Here is a 13,279-nt window from a genome sequence, read left to right as displayed (position 1 = left end):
TACGTAACAACCAAACATAAATAATGGTAGAGTCCATGAGAGGACAATATAAAAAGCAGTGTACAGAGCTGTGCAAACACTTTAGTTTATTAAAATTATCACTTAAAATTCATCGTTTAGTAATTCAAGGAGTATAAAGATGTATAAACGAAAGTTAAAATTTCTACTGATTGCTGTATTTATTTTAGGAAGTGTGATCGGGATACATCATTTTAGGAGCTTTTCATCAATTGTCCTAAAAGATGTTTACACAAATTCAAGGTAAGTTTATTTGAATAAGGGTCCAATAATAAGTTCAACTTACTATACTCTACAGTTACCGAAGTGTATTATTGTGTTGACACACTCTTTAAAAACCTGTTTATGCAATATTTATCAGTGAAGGCCAATTTTTAGATTAACATCACCTTGTTATTGCAAATACTGCTTTGAAGCAAACTAAAATCATGCGTTATTGCAGTAAAAAATGCAGTTACTGCAGTAAACTAATTTTAAAATGATACACAATAATAATATAGGGCTTGTATAGCGCATAAAGCCTGTTAAAAAAGATATAAAAAGCGTTAAACTAAAAAAAAAAAGAGTTAGAAAGATGAGTTTCAGAGGAGCCTTAAAATAAACGATTGAAGTAACCTGATGGATAGATGTAACTAAACCGTTCCAAAGACTACATAAAATAATAACATACGAATTCATGTTCATTTTAATGTGAAACGTAACATTTACGTCTAACTCATCCATGAACCTCGGCTTGTTTATATTAATAAATTTTGTTAATTATATATTACAATAGCTTGTGCTGTGTCGATGTAAAATCGGAGCGGCGAACGCATAGAAGGCCTAGGCCTACAGGAAGTGAAGACAAACGTAGTGATTTCACTACGACTAAACCAAGTAAGATTGCATGCAAGCCACAACAACATATTGTCTTCTTGAAGACGCACAAAACTGGAAGTTCTACAATCACCTCAATCTTGCAGAGATATGGATTTTTACAAAATTTAACTTTTGCAACACCTAAACGCGGACATGTAATTAGCTCCACGTACTTTAATAGAAAGCAGGTACTTCCAGGCACCTACGATTTACTGGTGAACCATGTAAGGTACAACCGAACAGAGATGGAAGCCGTGATGAAACCAGATACTAAATACATAACAATTATTAGAGATCCTTCTACGCAATTGGAGTCTGTCTTTGGATACTTTCAGCTTTTTAATCCGTTGCATTTACAAAATGAACAGAATCCATATCGAATATTCATGTCCAAACCACAATATTTTCTCGATCGATATCCAGAATTTCGACAAAGATCTTACTTAAGAAATCCTCTTCTGTATGATTTTGGACTTGATCACGTTCAACAATTGAACCAAACATTGTTAAACGAAACTATAAGAAAAATAGAAAAGGAATTTGATATTATAATGTTGCAAGAGTATTTCAATGAGTCTTTATTACTGTTGAAGAAGCTTTTCTGTTGGGAATGGGATGATATATTATATATTGCAAAAGGAACAAGAACTACAAAGTTAAGGTACAATGTTTCAGATAAAATTCGCGAAGTTTCCAGAAAATGGTGCGCGTCAGATGCCCAACTGTATGACCATTTCAAACTTATATTTTTAGAAAAAGTTACAAATTACGGTCCGGATTTGGAAAAGGATTTGAAGATTTTAGAGTTTAAATTGAATCAAACAATGTATAAATGTACTCTACCTGACAAGACACCTAAAGTAAGGTATAGAGCGTATCAGCCTATTGCAAACAGTAGCAATAATAATTCGCTTTGCCAGTACATGCTGAAATCCGATCAAGTATTTACGACAATAATACGAAATAAACAAAATACAAGTTTGATGACAAATGTTTAAATAACACATGTGAAAATATGAAATTCTTTTTTTCGTCATAATGTCACAACGGGTATATTAAAGTAGACATCAATAACGATCAACCAGTTTGGTAGCTCCATTACTTATTAGATATTATTTTTATTGATTATAATGTTAACTCTATCTACACTGTCAACCTAGTTTGACAAAAATGTGCCCAAATTACTTAGTGATATGACGTCATCGTCTCCATATGGGCAAATTCCTTTTTTTGTCACATAAAGTTTTACAGTGTAACTCACCGTAACTCACCGTACACCACTCTAAATGAGTGGTGCAAGAGGCTGGTGGGCCGGTCGTGGCCCTCTATTAGCCCCCTCGTCTTCTAAAATTTTCTTTTAAATAGTATGGTTGTGTCAACTTCTACTGTACTGGCAGGGAGAGCATTCCATGAATTTAGTGTAGATTACATGATTACATAGATTACATTTAGTGTAGATTACATGAACGATTGATGTATTTATATGGACATGTTTTGCCATTAAGATTAATTCAGTTATCATTCTCTTTTCGGTTTAGAAGGTATATACTTACAGAACATGCTTATTGAAATTCAAGAAAATCGGTTCATAATAACCTTTAAAAAAAAAAAGGAGAAAAACTGTTATTCTTTAAACGTACATGTATCTTTCATACGAAATATTAAATAGCATCCGCTTTGTAGGCCTAGTGTTTTAAAATGAAATTTATATTTTTTGACATGAACCAAAACAGCGGTAGCTATACAAGCGGCGGAACACGTTCAAGACACTCCTCGGCCATTTCCTGGTGGTAGAACAAGTCTTCTCTGATTATGACCCAAAGCTGGAGGTCAAATGTACACATCTTTCATGAGAGTAGGGAGTTACTGGTCCATTCAGCCCCTGTTGTTGTATAGAGACGAACAGGCACCGTTTGGTGGCAGCATTTGACACGAAGGGACCCTAGGGAAGTAGAAAGTTTTGGTATTTGTTGTCCATCCATACGTACCTGTGCGCAATTCAGCCCAATAGGCTGTAAGTCGCAGAATATCAAATAGTATGTAAAGTCTCCCTCTCTCCGCATAATGTTTTTTTCTGATATATTTTGCCAAGTACTTCACTCAGTTTTTAAGTACTTTCATTTAAATTATTTATTTTTTACTAAAACACCATAATTAAAAAACATTAAAATCCATATATTTATTGAAAATACATTTTCTTATTTATAAATAATACCATTAATTTATTCATTAAAAATAAGTCATAGAAAAAATACCCTTATTAATATTCATGACTAATTAATTCATTTATTCATAAACAATACCATTTTGATTATTCATTATTCAATAAAAAACATTTATTTTTTCATATTTCCATTCACAAATTCATAAATATAACACATCATAGTACAAAATAAAATACGTACGGTGTGTACGGAGTACGGTATCAGTAGGAAAAGATGCATTAAATGACAATTGTTGAATTCAGTATTTCTCATATTTATTTTCTAAATAAATAATATGATGTATTGTCTAATAAAAAAGGGTCCAATTTGGCAAATTTGTCGGAATGGTTATTCTGGTAGTTTCATTGGCATGTAATTATCAACTTACAAACTTTATGTGACAAAAAAATGTGGTGTGACCATATTCATTCATTCATTCAATCATTTATTTATACAAAGCAAATTTCAAAATATGTTGACAAAGTATGAATCAAGTTAATATAAATGCATTGTATCTGGAGAAAACACAAATAAGCTCAAAGAGCTTTACGACAGGTTCCACCAGGAAAAAAGTTGTATAAAAAAATTTGGATCAAATGTTCATAGACAGAGACAAACAGGGGTTACAGACGGTACATACACTACGCAAGAGACCAAGTATAGACGAAGACAAGACAAACAAACAAATAAATAAATAAGGGTAAAAGAGGTGTTTGAAATAGGTCAAAATTTGGGTGAAATATTAAATTGGTTTGTATTTTGATATTAGGTATTTTTTGTATTTTGATTTAAATATGATGAAACTATAATCAATCATATATGGACGTGATGTCATATCACTAGCATTATTTGGGTATATCACGTTTTGTCTAACTGATAGTGTAGACAGAGCTTTATAAACTGCGAATCTTATAAATATTTGCTATTGTGCAGTTTCTTTCTACGACGACCAGTTTTCTTTCTTTTTTTGACTACACTCGATTTTACATTTTGTTTATTTCGTACTATTGAAGCGAATTCTTTAGCAGAATTCATCATGTACGGGCACAGAGTGTTATTATGTTTCAAGTTTGCAATAGGCCGGTACGATCTATCTTTGATGTTTGGTGTCTTGTCAGGTAGAGTACATTCATACATTGTTTGATTTAATTTAAATTCTAAAAACTTTAAATCCTTTTCCAATTCCGGACCGTAATTTTTAAGTTTTTCTAAAAATATAACTTTGAAATGGTCATATAGCTGGGCATCTGATGCGCACCATTTTCTGGCATCTTCACGAATTTTATCTGAAACATTGTACCTTAAACTTGCAATCCTTACTGTCTTTGTAATATATAATATATCATCCCATTCCCAACAGAAAAGCTTCTTCAACAGTAGTAAAGACTCATTGAAATACTCTTGCAACATTATAAGATCAAATTCCGTTTCTATTTTTCTTATGGTTTCGTTTAACAATGTTTGGTTCAATTGTTGAACGTGATCCAGTCCAAAATCATACAGAAGAGGATTTCTTAAGTAAGATCTTTGTCGAAATTCTGGATATCGATCAAGAAAATATTGTGGTTTGGACATAAATGTTCGATATGGATTCTGTTCATTTTGTAAATGCAACGGATTAAAAAGCTGAAAGTATCCAAAGACAGACTCCAATTGCGTAGAAGGATCTCTAATAATTGTTATGTATTTAGTATCTGGTTTCATTACGGCTTCCATCTCTGTTCGGTTGTACCTTACATGGTTCACCAGTAAATCGTAGGTGCCTGGAAGTACCTGTTTTCTGTTAAAGTGTGTGTGGCTAATTATATGTCCGCGTTTAGGTGATGCAAAAGTTAAATTTCGTAAAAATCCATATCTGTGCAGGATTAAGCTCAATGTGGTACTTCCAGTTTTGTGTGTCTTTAATAAGACAATATGTTGGTACGGGTTGCATGCAATCTCACTTAATGTAGAATTAGCCTGTTTAGGTTCACTCCATGAAATGTGCTTTCTCCAACTTGAGTTTAAATCGACACAGTACCTGCAATACAAATTACCAATATAATTTATACCATTTTCTATTTTTTTTTCCTATTTTTACAAACTAGTCAGAAGGAAGCAATGATAATAGACCAGTAAAATTAGTATAGACTTAGAACACATTTCAACATCTACCTACCTGGATCTACCTAAATGTTCAGACTTTTGTGCCCCTCTTGACCAGAACATATTCTTCATATATGGACATAATTTTGTTTAGTCTTTTTTCTGATTGATATGTCACAATTGTTCGAACATCATACTATTCAAAGTTTACCAAAATCGGACATCGAAGTGAGTTGATGGCATAAATTAAATGGCCACTATATATACTGCACCTCTTAAAGTCCGTATCCCCTTAACGGTTGGTTTTAGACCACAATAAGTGCATTACGAGTGTAAATGTGATATTAAACCATCCAATTAGCTTATACCCCCACCACTCCTTTAGCAGATGTGGAGGGTGGTTGGAAACCCAGTTGATACAAAAAACAAACAAACAAAAAACTACAAGGGCGTCGGTTGATGAGAACCGACGACGGCCATCGAGAAAAAAAAAACCGCCGTCGGGAGAGGAGATGCACCACTTGGAGATATGGCTTATGCCTGTGTATGATGATGTAGATGCCTCGTATCATGATGAGTAGGCCTACAACTACTATTCTTCTATGGAATAACTTGGTACACTGTATTCATCTGCTACGCCCATATGATCTTCTAGGTCATGGTGGGACAACTAGAACTAGAACTAGTAGCTGCTGGTAAACCTTACGACAGAATAGTCCTATTCTCGCTTCAACACTTACCTGTAATTTGGGCATTTTTGATTAAGTAAAATTTTTCTGATATTATATATTCCGGTCAAAGTAACCAACATCAATATAACAAAAAATAGTGACTTCATTTTACACATTCGAGGCATGGTTCTCATTACTAAATAAGCTATTTTCTATAAGCAACGTTCACGCGGAAAGTACAGGTAATGCTAAATATTAATTTATAATATATAATGGCATGCATAAAGCGTTAGTTACAGACTGTGACACGAATTGTCCAAGTGAATTGAAGCATTACACTCATTCCTAGCCTACATTAGGCGATACAATAAACTTGATCCATCGGCGCCATCCATTTAAATCATCACAATGCTTCTTACAAAAAAGACTCGATCACCAAATCATTTTAATAATTAAATCCACTGAAACAATGAGGAACTAGTTATAGTTGAATGTTAAATGACAACTTGACCGAGGACCATATTTTTACTACGTATTAGGGATGTACATATGATTTCAGAACCATCTTATTCATAAATAATACCATTAATGTATTCATTAAAATATCATAATTATAATTACTTATAGAAATAATACCCTCATTAATATTCAAGACTTAAATAATTAAATCATTTATTCATAAACACTATCATTTTGATTATTCTATTCAATAAAAAAAAACATTTTTTTTCATTATTTCCATTCACAAATTCATAAACATACATAACACATCATAGTACAAAATAAAATTAGAAAAATGTTCGAGTACGGTATCAGTAGGGAAAGATGCATTAAATGACAATTGCTGAATTCGGTATTTCTTGTATTTATTTTCTGAAGAAGTACGATTTATGTCTAAAAAAGGGTCAAATTTGGCATTTTTGTGATAGTTTCATTGGCCTGTAATTATAAATTAACAAACTTTATGTAACAAAAAATGTGATGTGCTCATATATGAAAATGATGATGTCATATCACTAGCATATTTGGGTATATCACTAGCATATTTGAGTATATCACCACCATATTTGGGCACATCACACGTTTTTAGTCACGTGCAACGCGACTCCAGCTTACTATGTCGGTCGGTTGGTCGTTCGGTCGGTAAACACTAACTTGAGCAGGTGACTGCAGCCATGTATATGGCCTTGTTGTCTAACTAGTTTGATAGTGCAGACAGAGCTTTAGAAACTGCGAAATCTTATAAATATTTGCACAGAAGAGCGGTAACAGTAAGCGAAAAAAAATATTACGAGTGTAAATGTGATATTAAACCAATTAGCTTATACCCCCACCACTCCTTTAGCAGATGTGGAGGGTGGTTGGACACCCAGTTGGTACAAAAAACAAACAAAAAACTACAAGGGCGTCGGTTGATGAGAACCAACGACGGCCATCGAGAAAACAACCCGCAGTCGGGAGAGGAGATGCACCACTGGGAGATATGGCGTATGCCTGTGTATGATGATGTATGATGCCTCATATCATGATGAGTACAACTACTATTCCTCTATGGAATAACTTGGTACACTGTATTCATCTGCTACGCCCATATGATCAACTAGAACTAGAACTAGTAGCTGCTGGTAAACCCCACGACAGAATAGTCCTATTCTCGCTTCAACACTTATCTGGAATTTGGACATTTTTGATCAAGTAAAATTTTTCTGATATTAATTCCGGTCAAAGTAACCAACATTAATATAACAAAAAATAGTGACTTCAATTTACACATTCGAGACATGATTCTCATTACTAAATAAGTTATTTTCTCCAAGCAACGTTCACGCGGAAAGTACAGGTAATGATATAATTTATAAGGAAATATATTATGTAACACAAAGAAACAATATACAGTAATGGGTTACTTAGCGCAGAGAGTTGTAAAATAAGCAACTCCCTGCTTAGCGTTAGTTACAGACTGTGACCGCACGAATTGTCCGAGTGAATTGAAGCATTACACTCAATCCCGCCTACATTATACGATACAGTGCTGTTGGTGAAGGTCGTTCGTTGACATTACTTCTTTTATCTATTAATAAGCTAACAACAAAACCTTCCTGCAACTCTGTAACTTGAACATACCCTATAAGCCTATCAACGTTCAATGTTTTAATTATGTGACATATATGTGTGTATGTTTGTATACACAACGGAAAAACTGCAAGCAAACAACAAAACGATCGAAGCAGAAACACGCGTGACGAAAAATAGAATAAAAGGATTTGCTTCAATGTGAATCAGGGGGAATTCCCGATGAAGATTCTTCCGCCGGTACGGTGATAAATTATATTAACTATAATGAAATAATAAAAGATAATAATAAGTACATTAATTATTATCATCAATTAATGATTTCAAAAAATTAGATAAAAAATATGAAGCTGCTGCTATAAATATTGAGGAAAACGTACTCAATAATTATATTAGACATAAAATAATGATAGAAAATTTGCGGAAAGAAGCAAAATGTGCTCAGCTACCGGTATAACACTGTTACTACGGAAATGTAGTCTAATACGGAAATGAAGATAAATAGGGTTCTACACGGAAAAACAAAAATTATACGCAAAATTATGATTTGGCCTTAAATTATGGAAAAACCCCGGCAAACGCAATAATTATGAACAAATCGACGACACATATGACGGTTTTTTCCACACACACAGTGTGTATAATTGGGCTCCTTTCGTACAAGCTTTTCATTAATTTATCATTTCCTGCTTTTATTTTTTATGTAAAGCGCATTGAGAGCCTGCTTATATGCGCTATATAAGAACAGACTATTATTATTACCTCTCGTGACGAAGAGAGATACATCTCCATGCTCACATGACGCGCGCACCACAAGCAACTAGTCAGTCAGAAATTTATTTTGCGCATGCACAGAAACTTATTGACAAAAAATACGTCGACCGCCGATATATACTGTACGTGGATACAGTAGTAGGTCTTTAGTGACTGCTGGTTAAATATTACGGTGCATTCTGCCAATTTACAAATACAGTTTAACTCTATATGGATATTGGATACGCTGAAATGGGATGTAAATTTTAATTTAGTGGCAGAAACAACATTTAGTATAAAATTAAGAGTGTTTCCCGGGCCACTAGGGCACAACCCTTGGTCCGCCCCTGAAGCGAATGTGAGCAAATTCAGTTTTATGATCGCAATTATATTCACATGACCCCACTACAAAAACCGGAATTAAAATCGTATTGAATGTCTATCTCATTTGCAAACCGATTTTTACGTCTCATCGTTTAGAAGTGTGCCTGGTGTAAACCGATTAAAACGAACTAACTTGCCATGTTAGCCAAAGATTACGTCCCCGGGGTGATTTTTGTTTTTGTACATAAGTTGGGGACCTCTTATGTAAACGATAGCCGAACTACTTCCTAAATATAACTAAACCTAACCCTCTAAATAATATCTCTCTCACTATAAAGTTAAAAGAAGTTGCTCATGGGATTCGAACCCCATACATCGACATATAAAGTCAATCTAATCCAGACGGCTCGACAGAAAGCGTTTGCATTAGAAAATTGTAATTAGCTCAATTCTTACGTCACACCTTATGGATATGATTAATGAAAACAAATTAATGAAATATCGCACCGGACTTGGCAGCTCCTGTATGTTATGGTTTGCACATTACCACGTTCAAAGTAGGCACCATACATAAATTAAAATTCAACTAATGTGTTTATTTTCAAGGACCTTATTTTGGAATTATTCTTATCCGATGAAACATATCCATAATAGTACGCACCCTCTGAAGCCGCTATCAGCTCCCACCCTCCTCTCCTGCCTTCTTTAAGGGTAATGATAACGTAACCATTAAAATGTGCACATGAATATTCAAATTAACTCCGGTGGTATTTTTTTTAATTGTTGTTTTCAGCAACTCAGAGGCTTGGATTCAGCAATTACGTCATGACCACCTGCTACGTCATGGTTGATTCCTCTGTACATTTATCTGTTGTAGTTTGTGGTGAAACGTTGTATTGTTTGAAGAAAATAACCCTGAAGTAAGAAAAATCATGTCTGAAATGTTTAAAGCGAAGCCACTGTTTTTGGTTCTATTGACATTCGTTACTTTGACAGGAATATATCAAATCCGAAAGCTTCAACTTTTCCAAAAGTGCACAGATTCCAGGTAATTTCAATTAGCTGTAACCTTATTAACAATAGTAGTCTAATAATAAGGTATCTGAGAAACGTTTAGTCTGGTATATTAGACTGGGTAGCGACTATGTCGGTCGGTTGGTTGGTCGGTCAGTCGGTAAACACTAACTTGTATATGACCGTATCTTGATATCAGTTTAATCTAGCTAAATTTTTCACAGTATATTCCTTATGGCCAGGAATCGATGTGGTTATGTTTTCACGGTGCGCAATAAAATATTACGCGGTCTATACTACGCACGATTTAACGAAATCACGTTTGTAATCATATCTTCACGAAAATGAATCACAATTAAATAAAATTTGGTACTAATACATTTCAGGGCATAAATCATCATATGCGTGTAACGCATGCGTACGCGCGCTTAAAATTGTCCAAATTGTCAAAATTTATTTTCGATGAAATAAGAGTACGTTTCAGGCAATTTTAAGCGTTTAAAAAAGATTTTTTGCACGCGTACTGCGCGTTAAATGTTAATACGCACTCTTTTTTCCCGATTTCTGTTTTCTTGACTTACTTTTCAACTCAAAATTACGTTATACGAGCACGTCAAGTGACAGGCTACGCACGTGTAAATTAAAAAAATATAAATATTTTAAAACATTTTCAACATTTTTAAACATGTTCAGCAATTTCTGTCGGTTGGTTGATCGGTTGGTAGGTTGGTCGGTCGGTAAACAATAACTTGAGCACGCGACTGCAGCCATCTATATGGCCTTGTTTCTCTTCGAAAAAATTGCAATCGGGCTAATGAGTTCGTCTAGTTTGAAACGAGTTTAACATGACTTAATTTTGTGGCACATTGCATTGGCTAAAACTGCTATAAAAACTGTATTGCTTCCAAGTGACTATGGTTGTTGATAGGAATAGAAGAAAATAATATTACCTATATTATTATATTAATAATGTGTATTGCAGGTACTATGTAGGTTTGAACTCAAGTTGGAGAAGGCACATTCCATTGATTGAACCCAAACACGCCAATTCTACAACTAAACCAACTGAGATTGCATGCAAGCCGTACCAACATATTGTCTTATTAAAGACACACAAAACTGGAAGTACCACAATGAGCTTAATCTTGCAGAGATATGGATTTTTACGAAATTTAACTTTTGCATCACCTAAACGCGGACATATAATTAGCCACACACACTTTAACAGAAAACAGGTACTTCCAGGCACCTACGATTTACTGGTGAACCATGTAAGGTACAACCGAACAGAAATGGAAGCCGTAATGAAACCAGATACTAAATACATAACAATTATTAGAGATCCTTCTACGCAATTGGAGTCTGTCTTTGGATACTTTCAGCTTTTTAATCCGTTGCATTTACAAAATGAACAGAATCCATATCGAACATTTATGTCCAAACCACAATATTTTCTTGATCGATATCCAGAATTTCGACAAAGATCTTACTTAAGAAATCCTCTTCTGTATGATTTTGGACTGGATCACGTTCAACAATTGAACCGAACATTGTTAAACGAAACCATAAGAAAAATAGAAACGGAATTTGATCTTATAATGTTGCAAGAGTATTTCAATGAGTCTTTACTACTGTTGAAGAAGCTTTTCTGTTGGGAATGGGATGATATATTATATATTACAAAGACAGTAAGGATTGCAAGTTTAAGGTACAATGTTTCAGATAAAATTCGTGAAGATGCCAGAAAATGGTGCGCGTCAGATGCCCAGCTATATGACCATTTCAAAGTTATACTTTTAGAAAAACTTAAAAATTACGGTCCGGAATTGGAAAAGGATTTGAAGATTTTAGAATTTAAATTAAATCAAACAATGTATGAATGTACTCTACCTGACAAGACACCAAACATCAAAGATAGATCGTACTGGCCTATTGCAAACTTGAAACATAATAACACTCTGTGCCCGTACATGATGAAATCAGCTAAAGAATTTGCGAGAACAGTACGAAATAAACAAATTGTAAAATCGAGTGTAAAAACTAAGAAAGTACTTAAACCGTTATCTCTAACTCGTCGCAAAAGAAATAAAAAACTATCACGTCGTAGAAAGAAAAATGGATAGAGCAGCAGCATTAATATTCGATACTAGCGGTAACGGTAAATTGGCTGTCAGCCAATGGGTTTTTGAATTTAACCAATTATTTTGTCATTAATTATAAGTGAAAACATTAATTTTTTTCAGTTTTTTTTTCTATAAAAGTGATTTAACTTTATTAAAACTACAAAATAATCTATTGAAAGTCTGATTTTATTAATCTTTATTTTTCATGTTTTATTGGGACAATACATCATCTTTAATTTCAAATTACTTAATACTAGAGGGTGAGCTCGCTGCCCCTCTAGGAAGTGTAGACGATGGTTCTTGGAATAATAATGACTCGGGTAAAAAGGTTTTAGAAGGACGTTATGGCTTACATCCATCTATAGAAAGAACTTTTTTCTGTTCTTTATTTTTTTACTTTTTATTCCAACTTTTATCTACTGGTTTTATATATATATTATTTATTGTTTAATTAATTTATTTACTTTATTTATATTTTTTTTCTTCTCTTAATTTAAATTTGTAAAGGCAATCCTGTCACAAGATTATAATCTTTTTGGGATTTGCCTTTGTCCATTTTCTTGTATTATCACTTGCCATTTTGTTTTTGTTACTTTTTTTTTCTGGACGTAAATAAATGTGAATTGAATTGAATTGAATACATGTTTTCTGTCGGTTACCATTATTGAAATGCTTGATATTCGTAAAACTATACCTACTCTTTTTCACAGTGTCTTAGATGATTAATTAATAACATTTTAAAGCATATTATTTAATGTTTGTTTGGGCCCTTGTAGTTATTAATACATATTCTAGGTGATGTTTTATAAGGAAGACGTTTATTCAAATAAATACCATCCTAATTGGTATAATTAATACATTATTTAGTTTAAACATCTTTTGAAACTAACTTCCGCGAAAGAGTAGGTTGTTTTGGACTAAGAAGGAAGATCACGTTTTCAGTATACACAAGTCCTGGCAGCTTACTCAGCAACTCGGTTAGAAGTTTCACTCGATTTCAAACATTTCTTGCTATGTAATTTGATAAACTATTCTCCACAGTATACTCGCACGCACGGCATACCAAACTGTTTCGTACTCCTGCGATGAAAATAATGAATTCAATTTCTTTTAAAATTGAGGGAGGCAAACATAAAATTTACAAGATCGAATACAA

General features: G+C 33.6%; 3 protein-coding genes across 3 annotated transcripts; 2 read left to right on the top strand and 1 right to left on the bottom strand.

The window, feature by feature from the left end:
- The first annotated feature begins 139 nt into the window (after positions 1-139).
- On the top strand, positions 140-1,874 carry LOC140057144 (galactosylceramide sulfotransferase-like). Its single transcript, XM_072102694.1, has 2 exons — positions 140-261; positions 794-1,874. Exons 1-2 carry the CDS (start codon positions 140-142, stop codon positions 1,872-1,874), a joined length of 1,203 nt encoding a protein of 400 aa, XP_071958795.1.
- Positions 1,875-3,144: 1,270 nt separating this feature from the next.
- On the bottom strand, positions 3,145-6,078 carry LOC140056633 (galactosylceramide sulfotransferase-like). The gene is made up of 2 exons (XM_072102070.1): positions 5,906-6,078; positions 3,145-5,100 (listed from the first exon to the last, which is right to left on the bottom strand). The coding sequence occupies exons 1-2, from the start codon at positions 6,019-6,021 to the stop codon at positions 3,990-3,992; spliced, it is 1,227 nt and encodes a 408-aa protein (XP_071958171.1). The 5' UTR covers positions 6,022-6,078; the 3' UTR covers positions 3,145-3,989.
- Positions 4,132-12,602, top strand: LOC140056631 (galactosylceramide sulfotransferase-like). Its single transcript, XM_072102068.1, has 3 exons — positions 4,132-4,198; positions 9,780-10,034; positions 10,983-12,602. The coding sequence occupies exons 2-3, from the start codon at positions 9,919-9,921 to the stop codon at positions 12,121-12,123; spliced, it is 1,257 nt and encodes a 418-aa protein (XP_071958169.1). The 5' UTR covers positions 4,132-4,198; positions 9,780-9,918; the 3' UTR covers positions 12,124-12,602.
- The last annotated feature ends 677 nt before the right edge of the window (positions 12,603-13,279 follow it).

This window comes from Antedon mediterranea, chromosome 8 (assembly GCF_964355755.1).
Source record: "Antedon mediterranea chromosome 8, ecAntMedi1.1, whole genome shotgun sequence".
Taxonomy (NCBI): Eukaryota; Metazoa; Echinodermata; class Crinoidea; order Comatulida; family Antedonidae; genus Antedon; species Antedon mediterranea.
The sequence above is the reverse complement of the archived record's forward strand: the minus strand, read 5'-3'. Positions and strand labels throughout refer to the sequence as shown.